The sequence below is a fragment of the Rana temporaria genome, chromosome 4 (genome assembly GCF_905171775.1).
Source record: "Rana temporaria chromosome 4, aRanTem1.1, whole genome shotgun sequence".
Classification (NCBI taxonomy): domain Eukaryota; kingdom Metazoa; phylum Chordata; class Amphibia; order Anura; family Ranidae; genus Rana; species Rana temporaria.
In genome coordinates, this window is record NC_053492.1 from 390,671,648 (window position 1) to 390,698,289 (window position 26,642).

General features: G+C 42.3%; 1 protein-coding gene across 1 annotated transcript; it reads right to left on the reverse strand.

Annotated features, from left to right (window-relative positions):
* On the reverse strand, positions 1-25,746 carry LOC120937703 (cadherin EGF LAG seven-pass G-type receptor fmi-1-like). The gene is made up of 9 exons (XM_040351121.1): positions 25,504-25,746; positions 25,116-25,354; positions 23,459-23,568; positions 18,371-18,487; positions 14,489-14,625; positions 12,832-13,023; positions 12,495-12,592; positions 1,050-1,160; positions 1-505 (listed from the first exon to the last, which is right to left on the reverse strand). Exons 1-9 carry the CDS (start codon positions 25,666-25,668, stop codon positions 325-327), a joined length of 1,350 nt encoding a protein of 449 aa, XP_040207055.1. The 5' UTR covers positions 25,669-25,746; the 3' UTR covers positions 1-324.
* Between the last annotated feature and the right edge of the window lie 896 nt (positions 25,747-26,642).

A 26,642-nucleotide genomic window follows, 5' to 3' on the forward strand; every position in this document is an offset into this window, starting at 1 on the left:
CTTTAAGATCAATAAGACTATGACACACTGCTGTTATTCAAGTTAGTTACGTGATGCAAACATGAAAAACTTTTCTTTAGCCAAATTATATAAACACATGTTTGCATCCTAAATTGTAAATGGGCTGTGTGCCAGATATCATACTACTCTCTATGCTGAAAGCTGAGAACAATCAAGAATTGTCTACAGATGTCAACCAGGAAAAATGTTTGTTTGTTTGCCCTGGACCTTAGATTTCCAGTTTCCAGACTTGGACATCTTGCAACCCCACATTTAATGCAACCCATTTATCAAGCAAACCTGTAGTCATGTACATTTATTTTTTTACCTCATATAAATAAAAAAAGCAATGAGACCACATAGTGCAAGGGCAAGGACCACAATGCCTGCTATGGTTCCTGGACTCAAAGCCAATGTTTGAGGTGACTGTACAGTAACATCCACAGGTTTATGAAATATTTCTTCCATCTTCTTCTGAAGGTTAGATATGTCCTCTTCAAGCTTTCTGTCCGGAGAAAATATAAAAGTTACATTGTTGTTGGTGCTTTTATACATGGGAACTTGTTCATGCTCTGTTTGATCTGGGTTCCATTCATCTCAAAGTCAACAACAGTCAATCAGGGCTGCTACCCTGGTTCACAATGTAGGTTGGGATGGTGCACAGTTTCAAGTGTCAACAACGAACAGAGGACAAATAATTTTTTGTTTACTTCGCTATTTGTCTTTTTGCCCTTTGAGAAATCTAGCTGTGTATAGCTAACCTTAATCAGCAATGTGACAGATTGTCTTTAGGTTTTTATTTGGGGGTGATTGTATTTGTGTTGGTGAATGAGTTTGATTCTTGTGAGAATTAGCGCTTAGGTTAGAGAGGGTTAATATGAATGGACACCTTGGTGTAGAATATTGCTGCCGGTGCACTATACAATGGCATGGTGGCATATACTCTATACGTATAGGAAAATATATATATTATAAAGAATGGAAAAACAGTACAGAAATACTAGATTACTGATCAATTGTAATAAAAGATGGAAATAGTTAATATTTACCTGACTAGTTTCTGAGTTTTTTCAACAGTTTGAACGCGAATAGTTGTCTCTTTGTCTTTTGAAGATAAATCTTCAATTTTAACTTTCTGTTTCAGTATTTTTTCCAGAACCCTAAAAATGTACATTTCACCATTATTATCCAAGCAGCGGTTTACCTGCAGCGCAGTGCACCTGTGGCTTTTCTGCGGGTTAGCTATACTTTGCCATAGAATTCTATTATATCATGCAGGTGTGGTGCACTTTCAAAAACCACACCAAACCTGCAGGTAATAACAGAAGTCTATGGCTCAGTGCAGGTAAGTCGCAGGTGCACTGCGCTGCACCTGAAAGCAGCCCAGAGTAACCAGTGCAGAACTAGAACAAATATGCCCATTTCTATGTGATTTAAATAAAAAAAACTGACCTTTAAACACAATATTCACATCAGGAATCACCCTGCAGGTATCACCGGCTTTTGCTGTTACAGGTGGACTGCATTTTGTATCACTCTGCCTGTGAAAGGAGCCGGTGCTATACAGGAAGCAATGGCTTTGCTCTTTACTGTAGCTGCATGCTTCCTATACCGCCGGCTCCATTCTCAACACTGATGCTTTTGAATGGTGGGTTGGTAACCCACGATCTGGGTTTGCCGACCCGCCATACCATTGCAGGAGGTCGGGGCCACATCAGAGGGCTCTGCGGGCCACACATGGCCCGCGGGCCAGCGGTTGGGCACCCCTAAATTAGGCCGATATTGAAGGAGTTGCAGAGAGATAACAAATAATAATAAATAAGAAGGCCAGTATGGTGGCCTGGGTTTATGGGAGGAGCCCAGAGGGTATTTAAGCATCCCACTCACACATGCTCTCTCTCGGTTCAGTGTGCGGTACTACACGTCACTGGGCCGACTCTTCCCAGCTCACCTCATGTCCGTAAATCTGCGCATTCAATCGCAAGTGCATTGCGGCTTCTCCCTTCATGGTCTTTCTTTTGGCGGTTCCCGCTTACTGTCACAGGTAGTATTCAAACCTTTTTGTATCTTGTGCCATCTTGCAATTCGTTATGCTTCCTATCCTGTATCCCTTTTGTAAAAAACCTGTCTCTGAGTTATTGTTGCTCATGTTCCAACATCATTCGGCAGAGCGATTGGATTGTTAATAGAACATCAACCACAGGATGGGCTGTGGGTGTCTAAAATAGCGCAGTGCCACGTCCTGAATAGATTGGGGGGCAGGTGTTGAAAACACAGAAAAAATTGACTTTGTAGGCACCAATTATAAAAATACAAATATATTTATTAACATATAACCTGTCAAGATTTGTTAAAAAAGAAAACACATACAATACATAAACTAAAAGTTTAAAAAGAACACTGCAGCAATAACTGCAGAAGCCATATATTGATCCAATAAAGGTCCAGAAAGTTAGCACGTCTCAAAAGAGGACATGAATAACTGTAGTATATGATACGACAACTGTTAGCTCTGAGCTCTAAGCTAACAATCTCGTCTCAGCAACCTGACACCCGTTCAGACCTTTGCAGCCATACAAAGTCATCTTAGCAACCTGACACTCATTTGAGACCATTGCAAACGCAATATCATCTCAGCAACCTGACACCCGTTCAGACCCTTGCAGCCATACACAGTCGTCTCAGCAGCCTGACACTCATTTGAGACCATTGCAAAACGCAATATCGTCTCAGCAACCTGACACCCGTTCAGACCCTTGCAGCCATACAAAGTTGTCTCAGCAGCCCGACACTCATTTGAGACCATTGCAAACACAATACCGTCTCAGCAACCTGACACCCGTTCATACCCTTGCAGCCATACAAAGTCGTCTCAGCAGCCTGACACTCATTTGAGACCATTGCAAAACGCAATATCGTCTCAGCAACCTGACACCCGTTCAGACCCTTGTAGCCATACAAAGTCATCTCAGCAGCCTGACAATCATTTGAGACCATTCCAAACGCAATATGGTCTCAGCAACCTGACACCCGTTCAGACCCTTGCAGCCATACAAAGTCCAGACTGAGACCCTTGCAACCACGCAATGCCATCTCAAAACAAACCTTCATACTCATCGAGGCCCTTGCAACCACACAATATCGTCCCAGTAACCTAACATTCACTGACACCCTTGCAACCACACAATATTTTTTGCAGTAGTATAAAACACTTTGCGGCACGCACCTATGTGCAAACCCGAATACAAACTAAACTTGCAAACACACCTCGTGACAATCTGCCACACAAAACCCAGTTGGCCATTCATCTTCAGTGGCACGCGGGCCACTCATCTTTTCTCTGTCTTTTTCCCTGAGGTTAGTTCAGGTTTCCATTTAGCACCAGCGAGTGCACGTTGGTCAGCGGGTGCACGTTGGTCAGCGGGTGCACTTTGGTCAGCGGGTGCACGTTGGTCAGCGAGCGCACGTTGGTCAGCGAGCGCACGTTGGTCTGCGAGCACATGTATATCGTCTTGTTGAGCACCTGTGTATTGTCTTGATTTTCTCACACCAATGCAAGATCCAGTCCAAGTTCTCAAACTATACCAAGCATCAGTAGCAGACTTGGCTATGTGGGACAACTTCACCACCTGATAGAACAGCATTTCAATGTTCATCCCGGCAGTGTCAGCCGAGACACCATGGGCTTTTGCGGCCATTTTTCGGCCGCCACTGGTTCGCCAAACCTTGGCCGACAGAAATTCTCTTAAATTTCTGCTTCACCCAGTCTTCATCACGCCTCGTGCTGTACCCCATTGTGGCAGCTGCCCAGGTCTGGGGCCACACTTGAACAGGACAGACAGTGTTCTTCACCACGGACAATCAGGCCACAGCCAACATCATCAATTAAGGTAGTTCTAAGTCACTCCCCATCACATCCTTCCTGCGCAGGCTCGTGCAGCTGTCACTCCGTCACCAGTTTAATATCTTCTGTAGACATATTCCAGGCAAATGCAAAATCGCAGCTGATGTGCTGTCCCATTCCAACCTTACTTTGTTTTTTCCAGCAAGAGCCTGGAACCGACCCAACAAGTATCCCTGTCCCACCCTGCTCACTGCTGATGATGGACTGAAGTCGCATCTCGCCAACGCAACCCAGCTTATTAACCACTCCTCGGCACGCAACACACTGAAGGCCTATCACACTGCTTGGAACACTAACCGCAATTTTTGGCCCCTTGCCCCGGAGCAGCAATAGGCAACGTTAGACACGTCCTTACCCTTCATATCGTATTAATAAACAAAAACCAAAAGGTTGACGCTGCGCTAAATTAAATATTGAATTATAAATGTAAATAGCTGCTAGCACTAAATTGTGTACAACAACTTGGTAACATAAAAAAGAAAAAAACAGTGCAGCGCTAGTGAGTGATATTGTGCTCATATAAATTAATAATAAACAAAAAAAGTCATTCTGGAATAAACTGAAAATTTAGCCAGAATAGGAAAAAACATAAAAATGCAGATGGATATATGAAGAAAAAGTCTTAAAAAGCCACGAAACAAAGTTCATATGACTCTATCCAGTAATTTTCCTTGTGAAAGAGAAGTGGATTGTGCAGACAATGTGAAAGACTCTTGATTGATGTGAGGTAAGCTGTCACCAATACACCCGTGAGGAAGGATAAGATTGCCTGCTTACCAGATGAAAAGACTGTTTTGCATCAGTCTAATAGGGCCTGTGGGAAGTCTGGTCTCCCAATACCTTAGCCGTCAAGATAACCACGGTATAGCTCAGCATACAATCCGAAGAGTCATAAACCAAAAAAAAAGAGAAGAAGGACCTCTCATAGCGTATAACGTTTAAAAATAGAAGAGGGTTTAATAAAAATTGCACTTACAATTAGGCAATATAAATACAGCATGGATAGCAAAACGTCTCCGATCTCTTGTTCCGATGCTTCTCGCTACTCGGTCAGGAAAACACAGCCGGCGTTCAGGACGGAACGCGATGACGTCACGGCACCCTACGATCGTTTCGTCGCTAATGGACTTCAACGGGGGAGTAAGCCGGATGTTGACGTCAGCGCGCTAGGTGTTTAAATACCCACGGGTTCCATTTTTGATACTGGAAAACTCGGGGAGAGTCCTCATAGTGACTGAGGGCAAAATAATTGAGTAGCGAGAAATGGAAAAGTGTTCTAATCATGTTGTACATAACGTATTATATTAGTACAGAACGCGGGGGTGTTTAATAACTGGTAGCGGAGCATCGAATAATGAAAATAAGATCGGAGGTTAACAATATATGCAAAAAGATTGTATCATAAATTTGCATAATCATAAAAATCAATCTATATTTAATTAGAAAAGATCTATATCATAAAAATCATCTATATTTAATTAGAGAAGATCTATAAATTAATTTAAATTTTGATAATGATTATGATAATTAAAATTGGAATAAAAAAATTAATAAAAAAAAAAAAAAAAAAAAAATGTTATTATGAATTATTTAAAAAGCAGTTTATATCCCAATCTACGTTAAGTCCGAACGGAATAAAAGATTTCATAGAAAAAATCCAGCGAGTTTCGAGCCTAGATATGGCCCGAACCATATTAGTACCACGCCAATGAGGACGAATGTTATCTATGGCAAAAAAACTTGTCCCCTTTAATTGTCTCCCATGGAATTTATCGTAATGTTTCGAGAGGTTATGTTTAGGGAACCCGCTTTTGATCCTGCCCACATGCTCACTAAGACGTATATGCAGTTCTCTCTTAGTACGGCCGATATATTGCTTTGAGCATGGACATTGAATCATGTAAACAACGTATTTTGTTGAGCAAGTCATAAATGAATCTATGTCATAAATTGTACCAGTAGCTGTTGATTGAAAATTAGTACATTTCCGTTCCCTAAAGGAATTTACCTTGCAGATATTACATCTGCGACATGGGAAAAAACCTTTAAGGGACTGGAAAAATGACATAGTTCTTGGTGGATCTATAGCATTTGGTGCAATTTTTAGCCTTAAAGCAGGTGCCCCCTTAAAAATCACGATTGGATTATCAGGGATAAGTGATCCAATAATCTTATCACTTTTAAGAATGTCCCAATGCTTTTTTAAGATTTTTTTAATTGAAAAATGCTGATTTGAATATTTGGTAGTTAGGGACCAGCTAAATTTTTCTGAAGGAATAGGGTTCTTACTACTGTTTTTTACCAATAAGGATTCTCTATCCATCTGTTCCACCTTTCTCATGGTTTCGTTAATCAAAACTTCTTGATATCCTTTAGTCAAAAATCTTTGTTTCAGAACGTGTGCTTGTTCATGGTAGTCCTTAATATCAGTGCAGTTCCTCCTTATGCGTTGAAATTGACCTTTAGGTACTGCGGCTAACCATGAGCTATGATGACAGCTTGTGACAGGAATAAAAGCGTTCCTATCTGTCTCTTTGAAGAACGTGTTGGTAATCAGTTTATCTTCTTTTACATAAATGTTTAGATCCAAAAAATGGATGTGGGAGGTGCTAATATCATATTGAAGAGAAATACCCCTCGTATTGGAATTTAATTTAAAAAAGAATTCCTCAAGTGATGTTGTGTCTCCCTCCCATATGACTAACACGTCATCTATATAGCGTTTCCAAAGTCGTAATTGTGAGGGTGGTTGATCATCAATAGCTTCTCGTTCCCAATGAGCCATAAATAAATTGGCTAGGCTGGGGGCGAATTTAGCCCCCATCGCCACGCCACAGATCTGAAGAAAAAAGGTACCACCGAACCAAAAATAGTTATGTGTAGTTGCAAATCTTAACAACTCCAAAATAAACTCCTTCTGTAAGGGTGGTATATCAGATTCTTGCTGGAGGTAAAAGTCCACTGCCTGCAGACCATGTTGATGTGAGATAACCGTGTATAAAGAAGCCACATCAGCAGTGGCAAGGATATAGCCATCCTTCCATTGGACCTCTTTTAATAGATTCAAGACTTCAGTGGTGTCTCTAAGGAAAGCAGGAGTCGATTTCACTAAGGGTTGTAAAAAACTATCTACATATTTACCTATCCTGGCCGTGACGGAATCTATTCCGCTTATAATTGGACGGCCAGGGGGTTTAACTAAACTTTTATGAAGTTTAGGTAAATAGTATATCACCGGTACTCGCGGTGTGATGGGTATAAGATGGGCATGTTCTTTTTTGTTAAGAATCCCCTTATGTAGGCCTTGATCCACAAGATTGGATAACAACTTCCTATATTTTACTGTAGGATTCGAAGGTAGGGGGGTGTATGTTGAACTATCAGACAATTGTCGATTCATTTCTTCAACATACTGGGACTTGTCTAAAATGACAATCCCCCCCCCTTTGTCTGCAGGTCTAATTACTATCTCATTCCGCTGACAGATCTTCTTGATGTTAGTCTGAATAGGGAAAACACCTCTAGGTTTAGTAATTTTAAGAGACAGAAGATCTTTTGTAACCAGTTCTTTAAATACTTGTATCGCAGGAGCAACAAAGCCTGGTGGATTGAATAGTGATGCATTCCTCAGATTGCTATGTTGAATAGGAGCACAAATGGTAGGTGGAACGTCGTCTGAATTGACTCCAGATCGTCGAATAGAAGATGGGGGAATCCTATGGATAACCTGAGTGCCATTTCCAATTGGATTTAAAATGAAATGTCTTTTAATATTCATCTTGCGGATGAATTTGTTAACATCAATAAAGGTCTCAAATTTATTGAGTTGATGTGGGGGGGCATATTTAAGACCGTGACTCAAAACATTTTGCTCGCCGACTGTTAATGAGGCTGAGCTAAGATTGAAAATACCAGCTAGGTCCGTGGTTTTCCTCTCTTTGGCCCGAATTCGCCTCCCCCCTCTGATGCCTCTCTGTCGTCGTACTCCTTTTTGCTCTGACTCCGTGTCATGGGAAAAAAACGAGGAGGACTAGTAATCCCATACTCCCGTGGAGATTCAATATAGTAGTCTCTCTGAACTGGGAGGCTATTTTGATATTCCGGATGCTGAGTAATAACATAATTATCTTCATATGTATCCAATTGATGGTTGGAGAGCGCAGCAAAGCGGTTTTCGAGGGGAATGCATCCTGGAGTTTGATTTCTTCCTTCAGCTCTTTGATCCCTATATCCCTGTATTGCTGGTTTGAGGTTCCAGCGATCCCGTGGATCTGTATGATAGTCTCTGGAATCATTAACTGAATTGGTGGAATTATAGGGATGAGGTCTAAAATGCCAGGTGCCTCTAACTTCTCCCCTCTGTTCTGAAGAATTCAGATGTGGCTGAGATTCTCTAGGGACATAGTAGCCATTATGAACATTGTCTCTAAAGTTAGGATCTCTCCCTGTAGGAGGTCCCTTAGGGCGAGCCCCTTGAGGAGGGCCCTGTGGATAACCCTTTTTGGTTAGTTTAGGAGGTTTGGATGAAAAAGGAGCATTACCAGTCGTCTGATTTTTGTTATTTATTGGGCCCTGTGTTGGTCCACGGGGAGGGGGTCGGTTATCAATAGAGGAAGCAGGTTGCCGGGAAGAGGCTCCACTTTCAACTTTATTGATTTCTGCATTCTCCAAATTGGTCTGCCATTTAAAGACCACCTTGTTAGAATAATCCGACAGATCGCGGTTAAATTTCTTCTTTTTCTTATTTTTTTATACGTTGTTTACATGATTCAATGTCCATGCTCAAAGCAATATATCGGCCGTACTAAGAGAGAACTGCATATACGTCTTAGTGAGCATGTGGGCAGGATCAAAAGCGGGTTCCCTAAACATAACCTCTCGAAACATTACGATAAATTCCATGGGAGACAATTAAAGGGGACAAGTTTTTTTGCCATAGATAACATTCGTCCTCATTGGCGTGGTACTAATATGGTTCGGGCCATATCTAGGCTCGAAACTCGCTGGATTTTTTCTATGAAATCTTTTATTCCGTTCGGACTTAACGTAGATTGGGATATAAACTGCTTTTTAAATAATTCATAATAACATTTTTTTTTTTTTTTTTTTTTTTTTTTTTTTTATTAATTTTTTTATTCCAATTTTAATTATCATAATCATTATCAAAATTTAAATTAATTTATAGATCTTCTCTAATTAAATATAGATGATTTTTATGATATAGATCTTTTCTAATTAAATATAGATTGATTTTTATGATTATGCAAATTTATGATACAATCTTTTTGCATATATTGTTAACCTCCGATCTTATTTTCATTATTCGATGCTCCGCTACCAGTTATTAAACACCCCCGCGTTCTGTACTAATATAATACGTTATGTACAACATGATTAGAACACTTTTCCATTTCTCGCTACTCAATTATTTTGCCCTCAGTCACTATGAGGACTCTCCCCGAGTTTTCCAGTATCAAACATGGAACCCGTGGGTATTTAAACACCTAGCGCGCTGATGTCAACATCCGGCTTACTCCCCCGTTGAAGTCCATTAGCGACGAAACGATCGTAGGGTGCCGTTACGTCATCGCGTTCCGTCCTGAACGCCGGCTGTGTTTTCCTGACCGAGTAGCGAGAAGCATCGGAACAAGAGATCGGAGACGTTTTGCTATCCATGCTGTATTTATATTGCCTAATTGTAAGTGCAATTTTTATTAAACCCTCTTCTATTTTTAAACGTTATACGCTATGAGAGGTCCTTCTTCTCTTTTTTTTTGGTTTATGACTCTTCGGATTGTATGCTGAGCTATACCGTGGTTATCTTGACGGCTAAGGTATTGGGAGACCAGACTTCCCACAGGCCCTATTAGACTGATGCAAAACAGTCTTTTCATCTGGTAAGCAGGCAATCTTATCCTTCCTCACGGGTGTATTGGTGACAGCTTACCTCACATCAATCAAGAGTCTTTCACATTGTCTGCACAATCCACTTCTCTTTCACAAGGAAAATTACTGGATAGAGTCATATGAACTTTGTTTCGTGGCTTTTTAAGACTTTTTCTTCATATATCCATCTGCATTTTTATGTTTTTTCCTATTCTGGCTAAATTTTCAGTTTATTCCAGAATGACTTTTTTTGTTTATTATTAATTTATATGAGCACAATATCACTCACTAGCGCTGCACTGTGTTTTTTTCTTCTTCATATCGTATTGCCACACGCAGCTGACCCTTTCTCACAATACTATCACGCTATATCTAGATCGCATCCAGCATTTCCTGTCCCTGCAGGACCCCAGTAAACCGTCAGTATTCTCGAGCCCACGCAGTCAAGTCCCTCCTACAGGGCATACAGAAGCACCAACCTGTAGTCAGTAGCAAGTGCCTACCTTTCAAGAGTGCCCTCTTTAGGGACATCCCATCTACCAGGCCTTCTACGGTTCCCTACGACCTAGTGAATTTACACTCAGTGGCCCCCGGCAGTCAGACACTGCTCTGACGCCACCCCACTCGCTTTCAAACCACTACACTCTCACAGTCTGCAAACTTAACAAACAACCCCCAGGGTTGACATCAACCTGTTTCAGACTAACAACGCCTGACGGTGCTCGACTGACTACTGCTCCATTTACCCAGCCAATCTGATGGTAGCTCGTTGCTCCCTGAGTGGCAGCCAGTTTGTCAAGCATGTCAGAATCCTCCTAAGCAACTTGGGCTTCAAACCCCAGTCAGTTCTCTGGACATTCTTTCCGAATTAGAGCAGCCTCAGCTGCCTCCCAACAAGGAGTACCAGACCACGTAATCAACATACTAGGCTGATAGAAGTCTCCTTGTTTTGCCACATACATCCCAAATCCTCAGGAAGAAATGGCACAAGCCTTTACCAAGCTGGCTCAATAAATACAAGAAATCAATAAAAGCTATTTCCCTATCTGAGTCTTTTGCCCCCTTTTCTTGGCATACTGACCAGACCACCAAGGCACACTTCAGGTCTATTTATGTTGTAAGTCTTGTTGCGTGTTTATGTGATCCACATCTCTCTCGGTCAGAGGGTAACGACCATAAATAAGAAGGCCAGTATGGTGGCCTGAGTTTATGGGAGGAGCCCAGAGGGTATTTAAAGCGGGGGTTCACCCGAAATATTTTTTTTTAACATTAGATTGAGGCTAATTGTGGGAAGCACAATCGGGTGTTTTTTTTTAAATCAATGCAGTACATACCGTTTTAAAGATAGATGTTCTCCTCGGCTTCCGGGTATGATCTTCGGGACTGGGCGTTCCTATTTGATTGACAGGCTTTTGACCGTTGCATACAGCGCATCACGAGTTGCCGAAAGAAGCCGAACGTCGGTGCGGCTCTATACGGCGCCTGCGCACCGACGTTCGGCTACTTTCGGCAACTCGTGACGCGCTGTATGCGACGGTCAGAAGCCTGCAATCAAATAGGAATGCCCAGTCCCGCAGTCCATACCCGGAAGCCGCGGAGACCATCTATCTCTAAAACGGTATGTACTGCATTGATTTAAAAAAAACCCACCCGATTGTGCTTCCCACAATTAGCCTCAATCTAATGTTAAAAATTTGTTTTTTGGGTGAACCCCCACTTTAAGCAGCCCACTCACACATGCGCTCTGACGGTTCAGTGTGCGGTACTACACGTCACTGGGCCGACTCTTCCCAGCTCACCTCATGTCCGTGAGTCTGTGCATTCAATCGCATTTGACACCCTCCCACCCTTCCCTTTTTCAGGGCACTTCTCAGCACATCCTTCTTCAATTAACTACCCATTACTTACCTTGGGTATGCCCCCTTTTCTCGGCATACTGACCAGACCACCAAGGCACACTTCAGGTCTATTTATGTTGTAAGTCTTGTCGCGTGTTTATGTGATCCACATCTCTCTCGGTCAGAGGGTAACGACCATAAATAATAAAAAGGGAATAAATACCTTTAAGTAAGGGTACGTGTACATAGGTGTATGGCCATACAGCATAAAATACACCTGTGTTTACAGTGCCCAGGAGCCTTAGCTGCATTGTATTTCTGTCCATATAACTGCCTTGTATAATACAATGATAGTAAAATACGATGTAAACACTTTGTGCTGCATCAAGGGTGAGTATATCCTGTGCTGGCAGCTTGTTGGAGCTAATTGCTGTTAGAGACATGGAGTTTGCACACCCTGCCAGCGTTTTTCAACGTATTTTCAGGTGTGGCACCTTTTAAAAGTATGCAAAATCTTGAGGCACCCCAGTACAGAGTCAGAGGCTCCGTCATCACATCAGAATACCTCAATGACAGAGTCTCCCAGATAACATCAGTGCCTTCCCCCCCTTCACAGAGACCTCTCATCAGTCTGTGATCCATTGAACCTGGGTCACATGCAAGCGGCACATCAGGGGAGCCCAGATGTCACCCCAGGGTGTCATAGTTGAGAAACACAGCCCTATGCTATGATAATTTGGATTACTATATAGAGTGATACTCTTCTCATTATCACAATTGGTTTAGTTGCTGCTACTACTACTACTACTACTACTACTACTACTACTACTACTGTAAAGCACAATGCAGCTTATTTAAAGTTGTACTTTTTAATCTTCTCAATATGATGTTCAACCTCACGTAATGTCTGGTTAATTTTAATATCCGCATCATCGCGGGAAAGGGATGGTGATTCTATTCTTATCTGAAAGACAAAACAGGAAAAAATACTTTTCAGTTTAAATTCAATGAAGATTCAGTTACTTGTGCTAATGCTAAAGGTACACACAGACAGTAGGAGATATCAACACAAGTTGCATCAACAACCATCTAGTTAGGACAGTTATAAACATACCTACTGACTTACCAAAGCACTTGTTTTTAATGAAAACTTATGATGCATTTAGAATTATTATCATAGCAGCAAAATGAAATAAGGCTTACCTGAACAATGGTTTGGTTAAAGAGACCACTGGGGTCCATAGCCTGGACTTTAATGTGAAATGTTCCATTTTTCCCAGCCACAGAGTTACTCTTGATTTGGCCTGTGTAATTATCAATAGCAAATTCTTCCACTGACTGATTCACCAAACTATAGACGAGCATTTCATTTGGTCCTAAACCGGGTTCTTTAGCCTTTAAAATGACATTTTGCAGCTGTTAGCACTGCACATTCACTGTTACTATGTCATATATAGATATACCAGGCCTCAAAATTTCCCCTCGCTTACTCGCATTTTGCGAGTGCAAAATCGTTTCTGGCGAGGAGCTGGGAGTGGGGGGGGGGAGCGCGGGTACCGCCGGCATGCGGGGATTGATCGGGAGCCGTTCTCCCATCAATCACCCTGGGGAAGAGAAAAGCCGCAGGAAGAGATAACCCGCTGTTACAGTTTACTTTACATTGCAGCTTCCTCCGCTCCACTCGCGGTTACACACATCCCCGCCTCCTGACCCCATGCCTGTATCATATAGACAGAACACGTCCCAGCATTGGACTGGCATTCTGTCAATCTGATACAGGCACGGGGTCAGGAGGCGGGGCTGTGTAACCACGCGCGGAGCGGAGGGAGCTGCAATGTAAAGTAAGCTGTAACAGCGGGTTATCAGCTATGTAATCCTGTGGCTTTTCTCTTCCCTCTTGATCGATGGGAGAACGGCTCCCAATCAATCCCTGCATGCCGGCAGTACCCGCGCTCCCCCCACTCCCAGCTCCTCTTCCCCTGGGGCTATCCTCTGCACAGGTGAGCAGAGGCTACAATCGTGGGCACAGTGAGTAAAAGCTGAAATGGTGGGCACAGTTTGTAAAGGCTGCAATGGTGGGCACAGTTTGTAAAAGGCTGCAATGGTGGGCACAGTGGGCAAAGGCTGCAATGGTGGGCAGAGGCTGCAATGGTGGGCACAGTCTGAAATGGTGGGCACAGTCTGCAATGGTGGGCACAGTGGGCACAGGCTGCAATGGTGGGCAGAGGCTGCAATGGTGGGCACAGTGGGCAGAGGCTTCAATGTTGGGCAGAGGCTGCAATGGTGGGCACAGTGGGCAGAGGCTGCAATGGTGGGCACAGTGGACAGAGGCTGCAATGGTGGGCAGAGGCTGATATGGTGGGCACAGTGGGCAGAGGCTGCTATGGTGGGCAGAGGCTGCAATGGTGGGCACAGGCTGCAATGGTGGGCACAGTGGGCACAGGCTGCAATGGTGGGCACAGGCTGCAATGGTGGGCACAGTGGACAGAGGCTGCAATGGTGGGCACAGGTGTGGCTGCACTGATAAAGTTTGCCATAAAACATGTAAGTGTCATTTCATGAGATAATTTGAGGGCGTGTTTAGGGGCAGAATTAGGGGTGGTGCAGGGTAGGGATTGGTTGGGTCAACTGGTGGCGAGTAACCCTTAAGGCCTGGCTAGTAGCGCAATTTTGAGCCCTGGATATACTATATTACTGTATTTGTATTTTTTTGTGATAAAAATTACACTTTTATTGTAACAACAACTAAATTTTTATGGGATTTGTATACAAGAATAACATGTCTCACTGTATAGGACCCTTTTTATATTACAGAATTACCAGTTCTGCATCAAAGCATCAAATATAAAGAATTGCATACTGTGACTTTGATGATGGGTGATCCACGGGGTAAAGTGTTGAGCACTGTTGCTTTGTAATTCTGCTTCTCAAATATTGGACCCTTGTGAATGTCTGGCAGGTTAATTTGTAAACGGGCTATATTCTTCAGCAATGGATCTATGACAAGACATATGCAAAACAGAGAAGTAAGCATTTTCACAACAATTTTCTTATGCAGCAGTTCTTTATACATTGACATTGTTTACAGCAGTGGTTCTCAACTACTGTCCTCAGAACCCACCAACAGGTCAGATTTTATGTATTACCTTGGGGAGATGCAGGCTAGAATACTGAAATCACTGAGCAGAAAATGATATCACCTGTGATGTATTTCAGTTATCTTGCAAACCTGACCTGTTAGTTGAGAACCACTGGCTTACAGCATGATGACTTGGTTAGCCATGCGTGGTCTGATCCCCCACTAAGGTGAAAGCCTAAACAAAGCTTTCGGAGGGTCAGGCCAGTTAGCGATACTCCTAGGAGTTGATAACCAACCCTTGAAATGTCAGGAGAGTTTGTAATTACACACAGACATTTTCTAGAAGAGGGCAGAAGGTGTTAATCCTGTGTACATGAAGCAAAACATACAAGAAGGAATGGCTGTGATTTTTGCAGACATTTACGCATCATTGACTTCCCTAAGGCCTTGTTTACACTTTAGAAAGCATCTGATGGGCAGTAAGGAGGCGCTGGTCTCCTCACTAACAGTTTTAAACCCCTAAATGTTGGTCTACTAAAAAGCAACCATGTGGCCCCATTAATTTGAATAGGGGGGCAAATTCCTGCTGCAACCACAAGACAAGTACACCCCTGGCCGCTACTCATCCAGCCAAAGAGGGAGCGATCCCTGCTAGTGCAAATGATCCCTAAGCCCCAGAAATTTGATCATGGGGGCTCAAACAATGCTTCTTTCAAGGTGAACATTACATCCATTTTTTCACAATCTGTGTAGTGCTTTCATAGTTTAGGCTAATGGGCAAATTTATTGTTTTGAGCTTCTGCTGGAAGCACACAAGCAAGTAATTGTTTAGTGTAATGTGTCCAGGGTTTCACAGGCCGGGAGTTCTATTGCTTCTCCCTGTCTCCAGAAGAAGCTTCTGGAGTTTGAGGCAGGAGAATTCAAATCCCCAGCCGGTATATTTAATAGGGCCTAGCCAATCCCTGGGGAGGTGTGCCCAGAGGGTGGCTTGGTAACTGGTAAATAGGCTGAGACCCTGAGAGAATTCCCTATGGGGATGGATCCAAGTGCTCAAGGGATGGGGGACTGCTTGCTCATGGACCCCCCTTCTTGGACTGGAAGCTGGGCTACTCTGCAGGAGATTGTATTGATGGACTTATCATTGCCAGGATCTGTGAGTAGAGCCAAACCTTTTCATTACATGTAGTCTCTGGGTCTTTGTGCTTCCCTACGCAATGCAGGAAGATCAAGATCATAACTGGTGTGAGGTACTGGCAGGATGCTCTACATAGTTCCAAACATCACAGCACCTTTTCTCAGTACTCTTCTCAAAAGTTAGCCCTGATGCAAGAAGTGGGCCGGCTTATTATGCAAATATCATAATGCCTTCATGTGTGGATGTCAGTCTGGAGGAGTGGGCATTTCTTCATATGGTGCATTTACACGATTAAAAGAACTGAAATCCAAGAGGACCGTTAAGCTGAGGAGAAAAACTCTAGATGATGTTGAACATCATTGTTTGCATTCGTGCAGGACCGACACGTGTTTTCGCCTTTACGAGCACGGAAGGACAGGGGCTTTTTAAAATTATAATTGTTTTTATTTATTTTTTTACACTGTTTTTCATTTTTATTTTTTTATCACTTTTATTGCTGTCACAAGGAATATAAACATCCTTGTGACAGCAATAGGCATGTGACAGGTACTCTTTACGGAGAGATCTGGGGTCTTTAAGAACCCAAATCCTTCCTCTGCACTTTGGTAAAACAAGATCGGTGTTTTTGAATTCTTTTGATTTTTAAAAACTGGCTTCGATGGCTTCCAAGTAAATGTCATGTCATCGCTTCCAGGTTACTATAGCGACGCTATACCAAGGCGCTTCTGTTGTTTTTCAGTCTCAGTCCTCTTCCCTTTTATCTTTTTCTTTTCTATTTCACTCCCCACTCTCCTTTTCTTTATTTATATACTATACCTCCATCTATTCCTCAACTTATTCCCTCACCTTTCTATGCACCTACACTCCATACCTTCTACATACACACATACAATTAAGTCTACACCATTTATATTCTTCTCACATAGGTCCCCCTTCGGGGTCATCACTTCCACCCTTGTTAGGGTATTCATCAACACCTACCGGCCTTGGATCTGTCTGTGCTGGTTGTTGCTGCCCTTTCATGCCACCACAGAGCCCGGAGACAATGCCCTGCTATGTACTGGCGATTCTCAATGGCGCGCTGTAGTGGCGCGGATGCAGATGTAAGTTGGACAAACAACCTTCCAAAACTCTCCCTGTATATAATTACAATTATTTTGTTTCCCTTTTTTCTTCTTCTTTTTCTATTTTCCAACTAAAACTATTTGAGACTATTTAGATATGTTTATTCTCCCTTTCTAGACAAATCCCATGGTTTATGCTCCTGATGAGTGGCAGCAAGGCCACGAAACGCAACGAGCCACCCACTATCACCATCATTCTACCATGTCTCTCCACAATCATTCAACGCAGACCAGCCTCAGTGCCGGGTAAAGGCACCTTTCAAGTAAGGGGCCATTTGGCGTTGACTGTCTTATTATGTTTTAAATAAAAGCGTTATTATTCTATGGCGATTTCTCTTCTGGTTTACTTTATGTGATGCTGGACCTGCAGCCATCGATCTATTTGGAGCCTAGATGCTATTATCCATGCCTATTTGACCTCTTTTTAATTAAAGTGGTCAACATCTATTGGTAAGGTGCCATCCATGTGCACTTTGTCTGCGGTGATTACTTTTCTTTTATTTTGGTGGAGGTGGAAGTCTACACTGAATTATTGGATACATCCTGCAAGTTTATTATTATTGTTTGGACTGTTTTATTGCACATTATTGGTCACCATCTCCCCTAACAGGGAGTCTTGCACTTTGATGGACAATATTATATTTTATATTTTTTATACAATTTTTTATATTATTTATATATAATTGTTTCCTTATTATCTCACTGTTCACCTTTTAGTCCACAAATTTTCCTTTTTTTTTCACTTACGATTATTGCTGGGCATATATTATTAATTTATTGTTGATTAATTGCTTAATTAGTTAATCTAATTATTCCTAGCGCGTCCGTTCTTCTCTCAATCATTCTACCATGGACTATTATTATTCCCTATGACCCAATTCATGTTCTTAATAATCAATTATATAATACAGTGTCGCCCCCTTTTCCTTTTCCCTTCCCCTATTTTATATAGAAAGTTCATTCAGACCATTTAGGCTTCAATTTTACCTGGGCTATGTATGTAAATATATCAGCTGTTAATTCTGTATTTAATATGTGAATGTTTACCAAACTGTGGATCACTATGTATTTTGTGTTGAAAATGATCAATGTATTGTTTGGAGGTTTTATACCCATAATGTGTTATGTGAGATTGTACAATATAAATAAACATAATTTTCCCAGTCGCTTGACTTCCCATTTTTCTGCTGTGTGCTTCATATAAAGTCCCACTTCTCACTCCTTCTGTTTTTTTAAATTATGATAGGGATGGAGGTAATTTCCCGTTTGGTTCCTGCCTCATTTAAAGTCCCACAACTTCTCCCCTTATTATACAATAATTTAAAACCATTTTAGCTCTCCATTAACCACACTTTGCATAAATGCATGTTACCTGGAGACTAGCATAGGAAAGGCAAGTTTTACCTCGCAAGCCAGGGGGCACGTCAGCCTCCACAGTAATTGTATAGAATGGCTGGTCATCATAGTTGAATTTGTCTGTTGCCCATAGCTCTCCAGTATTCTCATCCAAGTAAAACTGACCTGCAAATAACAGTAAAATTGCAGAGTTCATGTACTGTATATAACATTGTAAACCCTTTGTATCTTTACAATGAAAAGATTTTTTATGGAATTTGAGCAGAAAGTATCCCTGTCATATGCGGCATACCAACCTACAGTTCTTCTAGCGAATAAACTTCATTCAAGCTGAGCCTCAACTTTGTTAAAGATCATTATCTTTGTGTTAAAGCATTGTGTGGGCATGGCTTTGAATTATCATTGATAGAGTCTAGTCCTGGGATTCACTCTGATATGGCAAACTTGTGCCAAATTATGGATACAAATAGTGTAAACAACATTAACAGCCTTTTTTTTATATAAATTTCAGTTTTGGTTTTGGTATTACTTCCTCAGCAGAACATTCCAACACAAAAAAGTAATATAAAGTATTGGATAAATAGGTGCGCATCCAAAAAAAAAATCATAAATATTTCATCCTAAACCATAAAAGACAAATGCAGTTACAAATGTGAAACAATAATCTCAACAAATATTAATAAATTCATAAAAATTACTCTCACAATCATATCATGTAAATCAATAAATAAATATTGTGATTATGCAAATTCATAATGCAATCAAAAGAATGTGCATGATCATGTGCAAAGTCCATGCACATTCCATCCAGCAAATGCAAAGGACAGCAGGTAAATGTTTCTCCACTTGACTCCTCCACCATGAATCACTCTTACCAAATGTCTCCTATAGTAACAAAGATCAATATGCGCTAAGTGTGAATAAGCCTCTGTGGACAGCCTGCTTGCACCAGTACAGTTCACCCAACCTCGAGTCGGCCAAACTCAAAGGGTTAACAGCACGGTATGCATAACATATTCATCCTCCAATTAAAACCAGAGGGAGCCAGTGTAGTGGTATACAATCAATTGATTGTAAGACAAATTTTATGCATTTATTGACATTTATTTGCTCAGATTATTGTTTCAGGTTTGTAACTGCATTTGCACGCTATGGTTTAGGATGAAATATTTATGAATTTTATTTGGAAGTGCACCTACTTATCCAATAGTTTATATTGTTTTTGTATTCAAACGCTTAGGGTGCTGCAACCTAGTATACACTAAGTGCAACATTTTAATTACATAATAAATACCTCTGTGTTTATATACAAGTTATTACTCCAAAATTGGATTGAATAAAACTGTCTGTCTGTACTCAAAAGTTGGAACTACAGAGGGAGCTGCGGGTGGCTCAACGCGATTGGCACAAGCCATTCACCTCTGCAGCTAGGGGTTCGGATCCCCGGTCTCGGCTACATGTGAATTGAGTTTGGTGGTCTCAGCCCGGCTCCCAGTGGGTGTGCTATGTAAGTAAGCCTGCGCTTAGTACGCCCACCCCCCTCCCACAAAAACCACCACACTCGAAATTGGGTTAACATGCACGCACTTTGACCACACGGTCTCTAAAAAGAGAGGCGAAGGACTAACAGGGCTGGTTGAGTGGGCTAGATCCTCTCACTCCCTTATAGGGAGTCCCTCTGCCCCGTTGGGCCTCAAAGCGGAGCAGGTAGGGCGGGCTATGTGGGAGGACCCCCTCACACACTCGCCATTGCCACCCGGGGCATGGAGAAAGGTGGCAGATTGCCTCTGGGGGAGGCCTGCCTACTCCCAACTCCTGCAGTCCAGCTCCTCTCTCGAGTACACACACAAAATACACTTAAGAACAAAAAAAAAAAATTGGAACTACAACAGCCGGAATCTGGAGCAGTCTTTAATTTTCTAAGCTTTTCAGAACCCCCACATTTGACACCTTTCAGGGGGGATCTGTGGGGGTTTCGTCCCCCCCGCTGTCTTCTGGGAAACACATAGGTCCCAGAAGTTAGCGGGTTTCAGAATCTGCGGGGGTCTACGTCACTTCTCGTCCCCCCTGCTGTCTTCTGGGAAACACACAGGTCCCAGAAGATAGCGGGGACCGAGGATGGCGGCAGGGGCAGCCGAGAGCTGAACGATTGCTAGGCTTCAGACTGCCATCATTGCAGGTACCCTGGACAGGTAAGTGTCCATTTATTAAAAGTAGGGTTGTCCCGATACCGATACTAGTATCGGTATCGGGACCGATTCCGAGTATTTGCGGGAGTACTCATACTCGCGCAAATACCCCCGATACCCAAATAGAGTACTTCACCCCCCCGCCGTCGCCGCCGCATCCCGCCGCCGTTCGCCGCATCCCCGCTGCCGCCGACTGTGTAATACGCGGCGGGAACATTACAGCTTTGAATAGCTGTAATGATTTGCATCGCGCATAGACACTCCCCCTTGCTCGGGTGAACTGTCCAATCCCGAGCAAGGGGGAGTGTCTATACGCAGCGCGAATCATTACAGCTTTAGCTGTTATGTTCCCGCGCGTATTACCAGTCGGCGCTCGGCGGCAGCGGGATACAGGTAAGGGGGACATCGCTGGATATGGGGGAGACAATGGCTGGCTATGGGGGAGACGATAGCTGCATGGGGAGACAATGGCTGGCTATGGGGGAGACGATAGCTGCATGGGGGGACAATGTCTGCATATGGGGGAGACGATAGCTGCATGGGGGGACAATGTCTGCATATGGGGGAGACGATAGCTGCATGGGGGGACAATGTCTGCATATGGGGGAGACGATAGCTGCATGGGGGGACAATGTCTGCATATGGGGGAGACGATAGCTGCATGGGGGGACAATGTCTGCATATGGGGGAGACGATGGCTGTATATGGGGGGGACAATGGCTGTATATGGGGGGGACAATGGCTGTATATGGGGGGGACAATGGCTGGATATGGGAGACAATGGCTGGATATGGGGGAGACAATGGCTGCATATGGGGGACAATGGCTGTATATGGGGGGGACAATGGCTGTATATGGGGGGACAATGGCTGGATATGGGGGAGACAATGGCTGGATATGGTGGAGACAATGGCTGCATATGGGGGACATGGCTGTATATGGGGGGGGACAATGGCTGTATATGGGGGGGACAATGGCTGTATATGGGGGACAATGGCTGGATATGGGAGACAATGGCTGGATATGGGAGACAATGGCTGGATATGGGAGACATGGCTGGATATATGTGGGGGGACAATGGCTGTATATGGGGGGGACAATGGCTGGATATGGGGGAGACAATGGCTGCATTTGGGTACACATTTAAAAAAAAGTATCGGTATTCGGTATCGGCGACTACTTGAAAAACAGTATCGGTACTCGTACTCAGTCCTAAAAAAGTGGTATCGGGACAACCCTAATTAAAAGTCAGCAGCTGCAGTATTTGTAGCTGCTGGCTTTTAATATTTATTTTTTTAAGCGGGCCTCCGCTTTAACTGAACAAGCTGAAGATAGAAGCTGATTGTTTGCCATGCACAGCTGCTTCAGATTCTGGCTGCTCCAGTTTTGCTAAAAGCCCCTCAAAGTTATTTAATTGTTCTCAATAAAGGGCCTAGATTTCCCATGGGTTTGGCGGAAAAAAAGCCATCATTAGAACTTGGTATTGTTACTGTTTATTACCTTATCCACTTCCCGACCGCCGCATGTAAATGTACGTCCACAGTATGGCACGTACAGGCGTACATGTACGTCCTTGCCTTTCCGCGGGTGGGGGGTCTGATCGGGACCCCCCCGCGCGACATGCGGCGGTCGGGTTCCCTCGGGGAGCGATCCGGGACGACGGCGCGGCTATTCGTTTATAGCCGCTCCGTCGCGATCGCTCCGCGAGGCTGAAGCACGGGGAGAGCCGTATGTAAACACGGCTTCCCCGTGCTTCACTGTGGCGGCGTATCGATCGAGTGATCCTTTTTATAAAGGAGACTCGATCGATGACGTCAGTCCTACAGCCACACCCCCCTACAGTTGTAAACACACACTAGGTGCACCCTAACTCCTACAGCGCCCCCTGTGGTTAACTCCCAAACTGCAACTGTCATTTTCACAATAAAGAATGCAATTTAAATGCATGTTTTGCTGTGAAAATGACAATGGTCCCAAAAATGTGTCAAAATTGTCCGAAGTGTCCGCCATAATGTCGCAGTCACGAAAAAAATCGCTGATCGCCGCCATTAGTAGTAAAAAAAATAAAATAAATAAAAATGCAATAAAACTATCCCCTATTTTGTAAACGCTATAAATTTTGCGCAAACCAACCGATAAACGATTATTGCGATTTTTTTTTACCAAAAATAGGTAGAAGAATACGTATTGGCCTAAACTGAGGGAAAAAAAAATGTTATACATGTTTTTGGGGGATATTTATTATAGCAAAAAGTAAAAAATATTGAATTTTTTTTTTAAATTGTCGCTCTATTTTTGTTTATAGCGCAAAAAATAAAAACCGCAGAGGTGATCAAATACCACCAAAAGAAATCTCTATTTGTGGGGAAAAAAGGACGCCAATTTTGTTTGGGAGCCACGTCGCACGACCGCGCAATTGTCTGTTAAAGCGACGCAGTCCCGAACTGTAAAAACCCTTTGGGTCTTTAGGCAGCATTTTGGTCCGGGGCTTAAGTGGTTAAACAGCATGCAGATGAATTACTAGGTTCTAAATTGCCTTCTTGACAAAATTTAAAAACAGTGGATGCCATGGTGCCTGTGGTTGTTGAACGTTAAAATTTACAGTATTTTGATGTACACCTCTGATGTCAACAGACAGTAAGGACACTATGAGGTTGATTTACTAAAGGCAAATAGGCTTTTCACTTTGCAAGGAAATTGTCTCGTAGCTTTGTGAATTTGGTAAAGATTCACTTTGCAAACAATACCCAACCACATGCAAGATAAATTAAATAGTAATTTTGCTTGCATGATGGAATTCAGCAGAGCTTCACCTCATTCACCAGGCTAAGGTAAAATTCTCTTATAAAGGTAAATTTCTCTTGCAAAGTGAGTAATCTATTCTAATACACAGTATATATATATTTTTTTCTATAACCTTTGAAAATTGTCATATGTTCATACTCACCACCTTCATTACCATCAACGATTCTGTAAGTGATATTATGTCCTGATGTATTCTTAGCAGAAAATGTGTAAATGGGGGAACTACTGATTTCATTTTTCTTCAGATCAGTGCTAAAAGCAAAACAGAAACATAAGTCACTTATGATTTTATTTATAGATTGGGAAATGTCTATGGCGTTTTACACAAGTACATACGAGGTAAAAATGTGTTTAAGCAGTTGGTGTTCATTTTTGGAACAGCTTTGTATTGTTTTTATTTGGAAAGGCCTCTAGGGATTTTTTCCCTAATCAAACAACCTAAAAGAGTAAAACAATTGTATAATACATACAAGCCCAGAATCTATTTGCTTTTCACAATTCCCACCAAATATGTCTGAATATGTATGCCATGTTCATTACAACCTCAAAAGCAATTATGGGAATAACCTGGCAACATTTGTGAAATTTGGACTAGAACTAGGTACCACCTCATTAATAGTGCGTTATTGGTCTCAATGGTAGTAGCATTCTCTGAGCATATTGTATGTGGTGTTTCTGAGGTCCAGTTTTCCTTGGAGATGTTAGCATTCTCTTTGCATTACTAGATTTGAATAGGAACATGGAGGTCAGCACTTAATATTGGGGTGGATTTACTAAAACTGGAGAGTGCAAAATCTGGTGCAGCTCTGCATAGAAACCAATCAGCTTTCAGGTTTATTTGTCAAAGCTTAATTGAACAAGCTGAAGTTAGAAGCTGATTGGCTACCATGTACAGCTACACCAGATTTTGCACTCTCCAGTTTTAGTAAATCAACCCCACTGTATCATATTGATGATGCCTGAAAGATCCCCTTTAAAAAGTACTAGTCACATAGCTAAAATAAAGAGCCTTATCTTTCTGTTAAAGCTTTGTGTATTGAGCATGATTTGTTTTTAAAGCGGGAGTTCACCCGAAAAAAATTTTTTAACCTTAGATTGATGCTCATTTTGTCAAGGGGAATCGGGTAGTTTTTTTAAAATCGAAGCAGTACTTACCGTTTTAGAGAGCGATCTTCTCCGCCGCTTCCGGGTATGGTCTTCGGGACTGGGCGTTCCTATTTGATTGACAGGCTTCCGACGGTCGCAAACATCGCGTCACGAGTAGCCGAAAGAAGCCGAACGTCGGTGCGGCTCTATACGGCGCCTGCGCACCGACGTTCGGCTACTTTCGGAAAATCGTGACGCGATGTATGCGACCGTCGGAAGCCTGTCGGAAGCCTGTCAATCAAATGGGAACGCCCAGTCCCGCAGCCCATACCCGGAAGCGGCAGAGAAGATCGCTCTCTAAAACGGTAAGTACTGCTTCGATTTTAAAAAAACTACCCGATTCCCCTTGACAAAATGAGCATCAATCTAAGGTTAAAAAATTAACTTTTCGGGTGAACCTCCACTTTAAGTAGACCAAATTTTCAAAGGTGGGCATAGCTGTAAGTACCTCTAATAAAGTATTTTCTTGAATTTATTTAGATATAGCCAACGTTTTCCTAACTGCCATTAGCTGTCTAATGTGAATAACATTATCAGGCTTTTTAAAATTTCGGTTTTGATTTTGGTATTGTGTCCTTAGCAGAACATTCCAACGCACAAAATATCGCTGTAAAGAAAAAGGAGTCATTATTCATGAATGAAATAAAACCCACCTTAATTCATTTGGATTAAATGTTGGATACGGGTCATCTTTTTGTATGACATTTAGAATGACAGAAGCGCTACTATTAAGTGAAGGAGAACCTTTGTCTTTGACAAACACTGTTATATTAATCTCTCCTGGATTGAGTTTTCCAGCAGTTATTATCCTTCCATCTTTCACATTTTCAATCATAAAGCAATTATTTGGGATGTCAGGTGACAGGAAGTATTCAATCATGCAATTATTTCCCTGCAAATCAATGGAGAGAAAGAAAGTTCTACAGAGCTATTGTAAAGGAAATGTGTTTCTGCTTGAAAAATGCATGTTATATAATTTGCCTTTTAGATGTTTTTTATTTGAATTAAGAATTTATGTATAGTGGCTATCTAAAAACATACCTGATCTCTATCTGATGCATTTACTGTTGTTACTAGGGTTCCCAAGGGACTGTCCACATCTAGTTCAGCAAAATATTGCTTCTGGTTGAACTGTGGAGCATTATCATTTTCATCCAGAATATGAACTGTGAGCAGAGTGCTGGTCTGAAACAAAATCAAACTCATGCCAGATCCCAATCAAATAGAACGATAACTATTAAAATAATATTCACTGGTTACCGCTAATTATTAAAAATGTTTGGCAGCTGCTGGAGAGTAAGTGCAGGTTATCCTAATGCCGCATACACACGGTCGGAATTTCCGACAAGAAAAGTCGATGTGAGCTTTTGGTTGGAAATTCCGACCATGTGTAGGCTCTATCGGACTTTTCCTGTCAAAATTTCCGCCAACAAAAATGTGAGAGCTGGTTCTCAAATTTTCCGACGGAAAAAATTCCAATTGGAAATTGCGATCGTCTGTAGAAATTCCGACGCACAAAATTTCAACGAATGATTGGAAACAATTCAACGCATGCTCAGAAGCATTGAATTTAATTTTCTCGGCTCATCGTAGTGTTGTACGTCACCGCGTTCTTGACAGTCGAGAGTTCAGAGAACTTTTGTGTGACCGTGTGTATGCAAGCCATGCTTGAGCAGAATTCAGTCGGAAAAACCAACCAAGGTTTCTCAGACGGAAAATCTGATCGTGTGTAGGAGGCATAAAACAACACATTCCTGTAATCTTTTGGGTGACTGGTTTGTTTTAATGCTGCCTCTGTGTTCCACACTTTCAGATGTGTGGACCACTTGCTTTCCTAGTACACACTCCTGCAAGCTAGTCTGTCGCTACAGGATAGCGGAAGAGACCATTGTGTGCAATAAGAGAAGCAAGTGTTTCAACCCATCTGGTTGGTTGAAATATCAAACAGGGAATTGGTGGCACTTTAACAAACGGGCCTCCAGAAATGTAAGTATACAGCCTCTTTTGTTACAGGTACGCAATTCTTTACAAGTGACCCAATGTTGACAGGGTCACTTTAATGGTATTTTATAATACAGTATGTCTCTTGGGGATTTCATTGGTGATATCTCTGTGCTTGAATCCTTAGGTCTGCACACCTGCCATGTCCAATATGATGGGGTCTCTCATTTCCTGTTTGA

Coding starts and splice junctions, on each gene's coding strand:
- LOC120937703 (XM_040351121.1), bottom strand. CDS start 25,668: ATGAGTTTGATTTTGTTTCAGACCAGCACTCTGCTCACAGTTCATATT. Junction 18,488..23,458: donor CGTTGATGGTAATGAAGGTG/GTGAGTATGAAC, acceptor TGTTATTTGCAG/GTCAGTTTTACTTGGATGAG. Junction 12,593..12,831: donor TTAACCAAACCATTGTTCAG/GTAAGCCTTATT, acceptor TTTGTCTTTCAG/ATAAGAATAGAATCACCATC.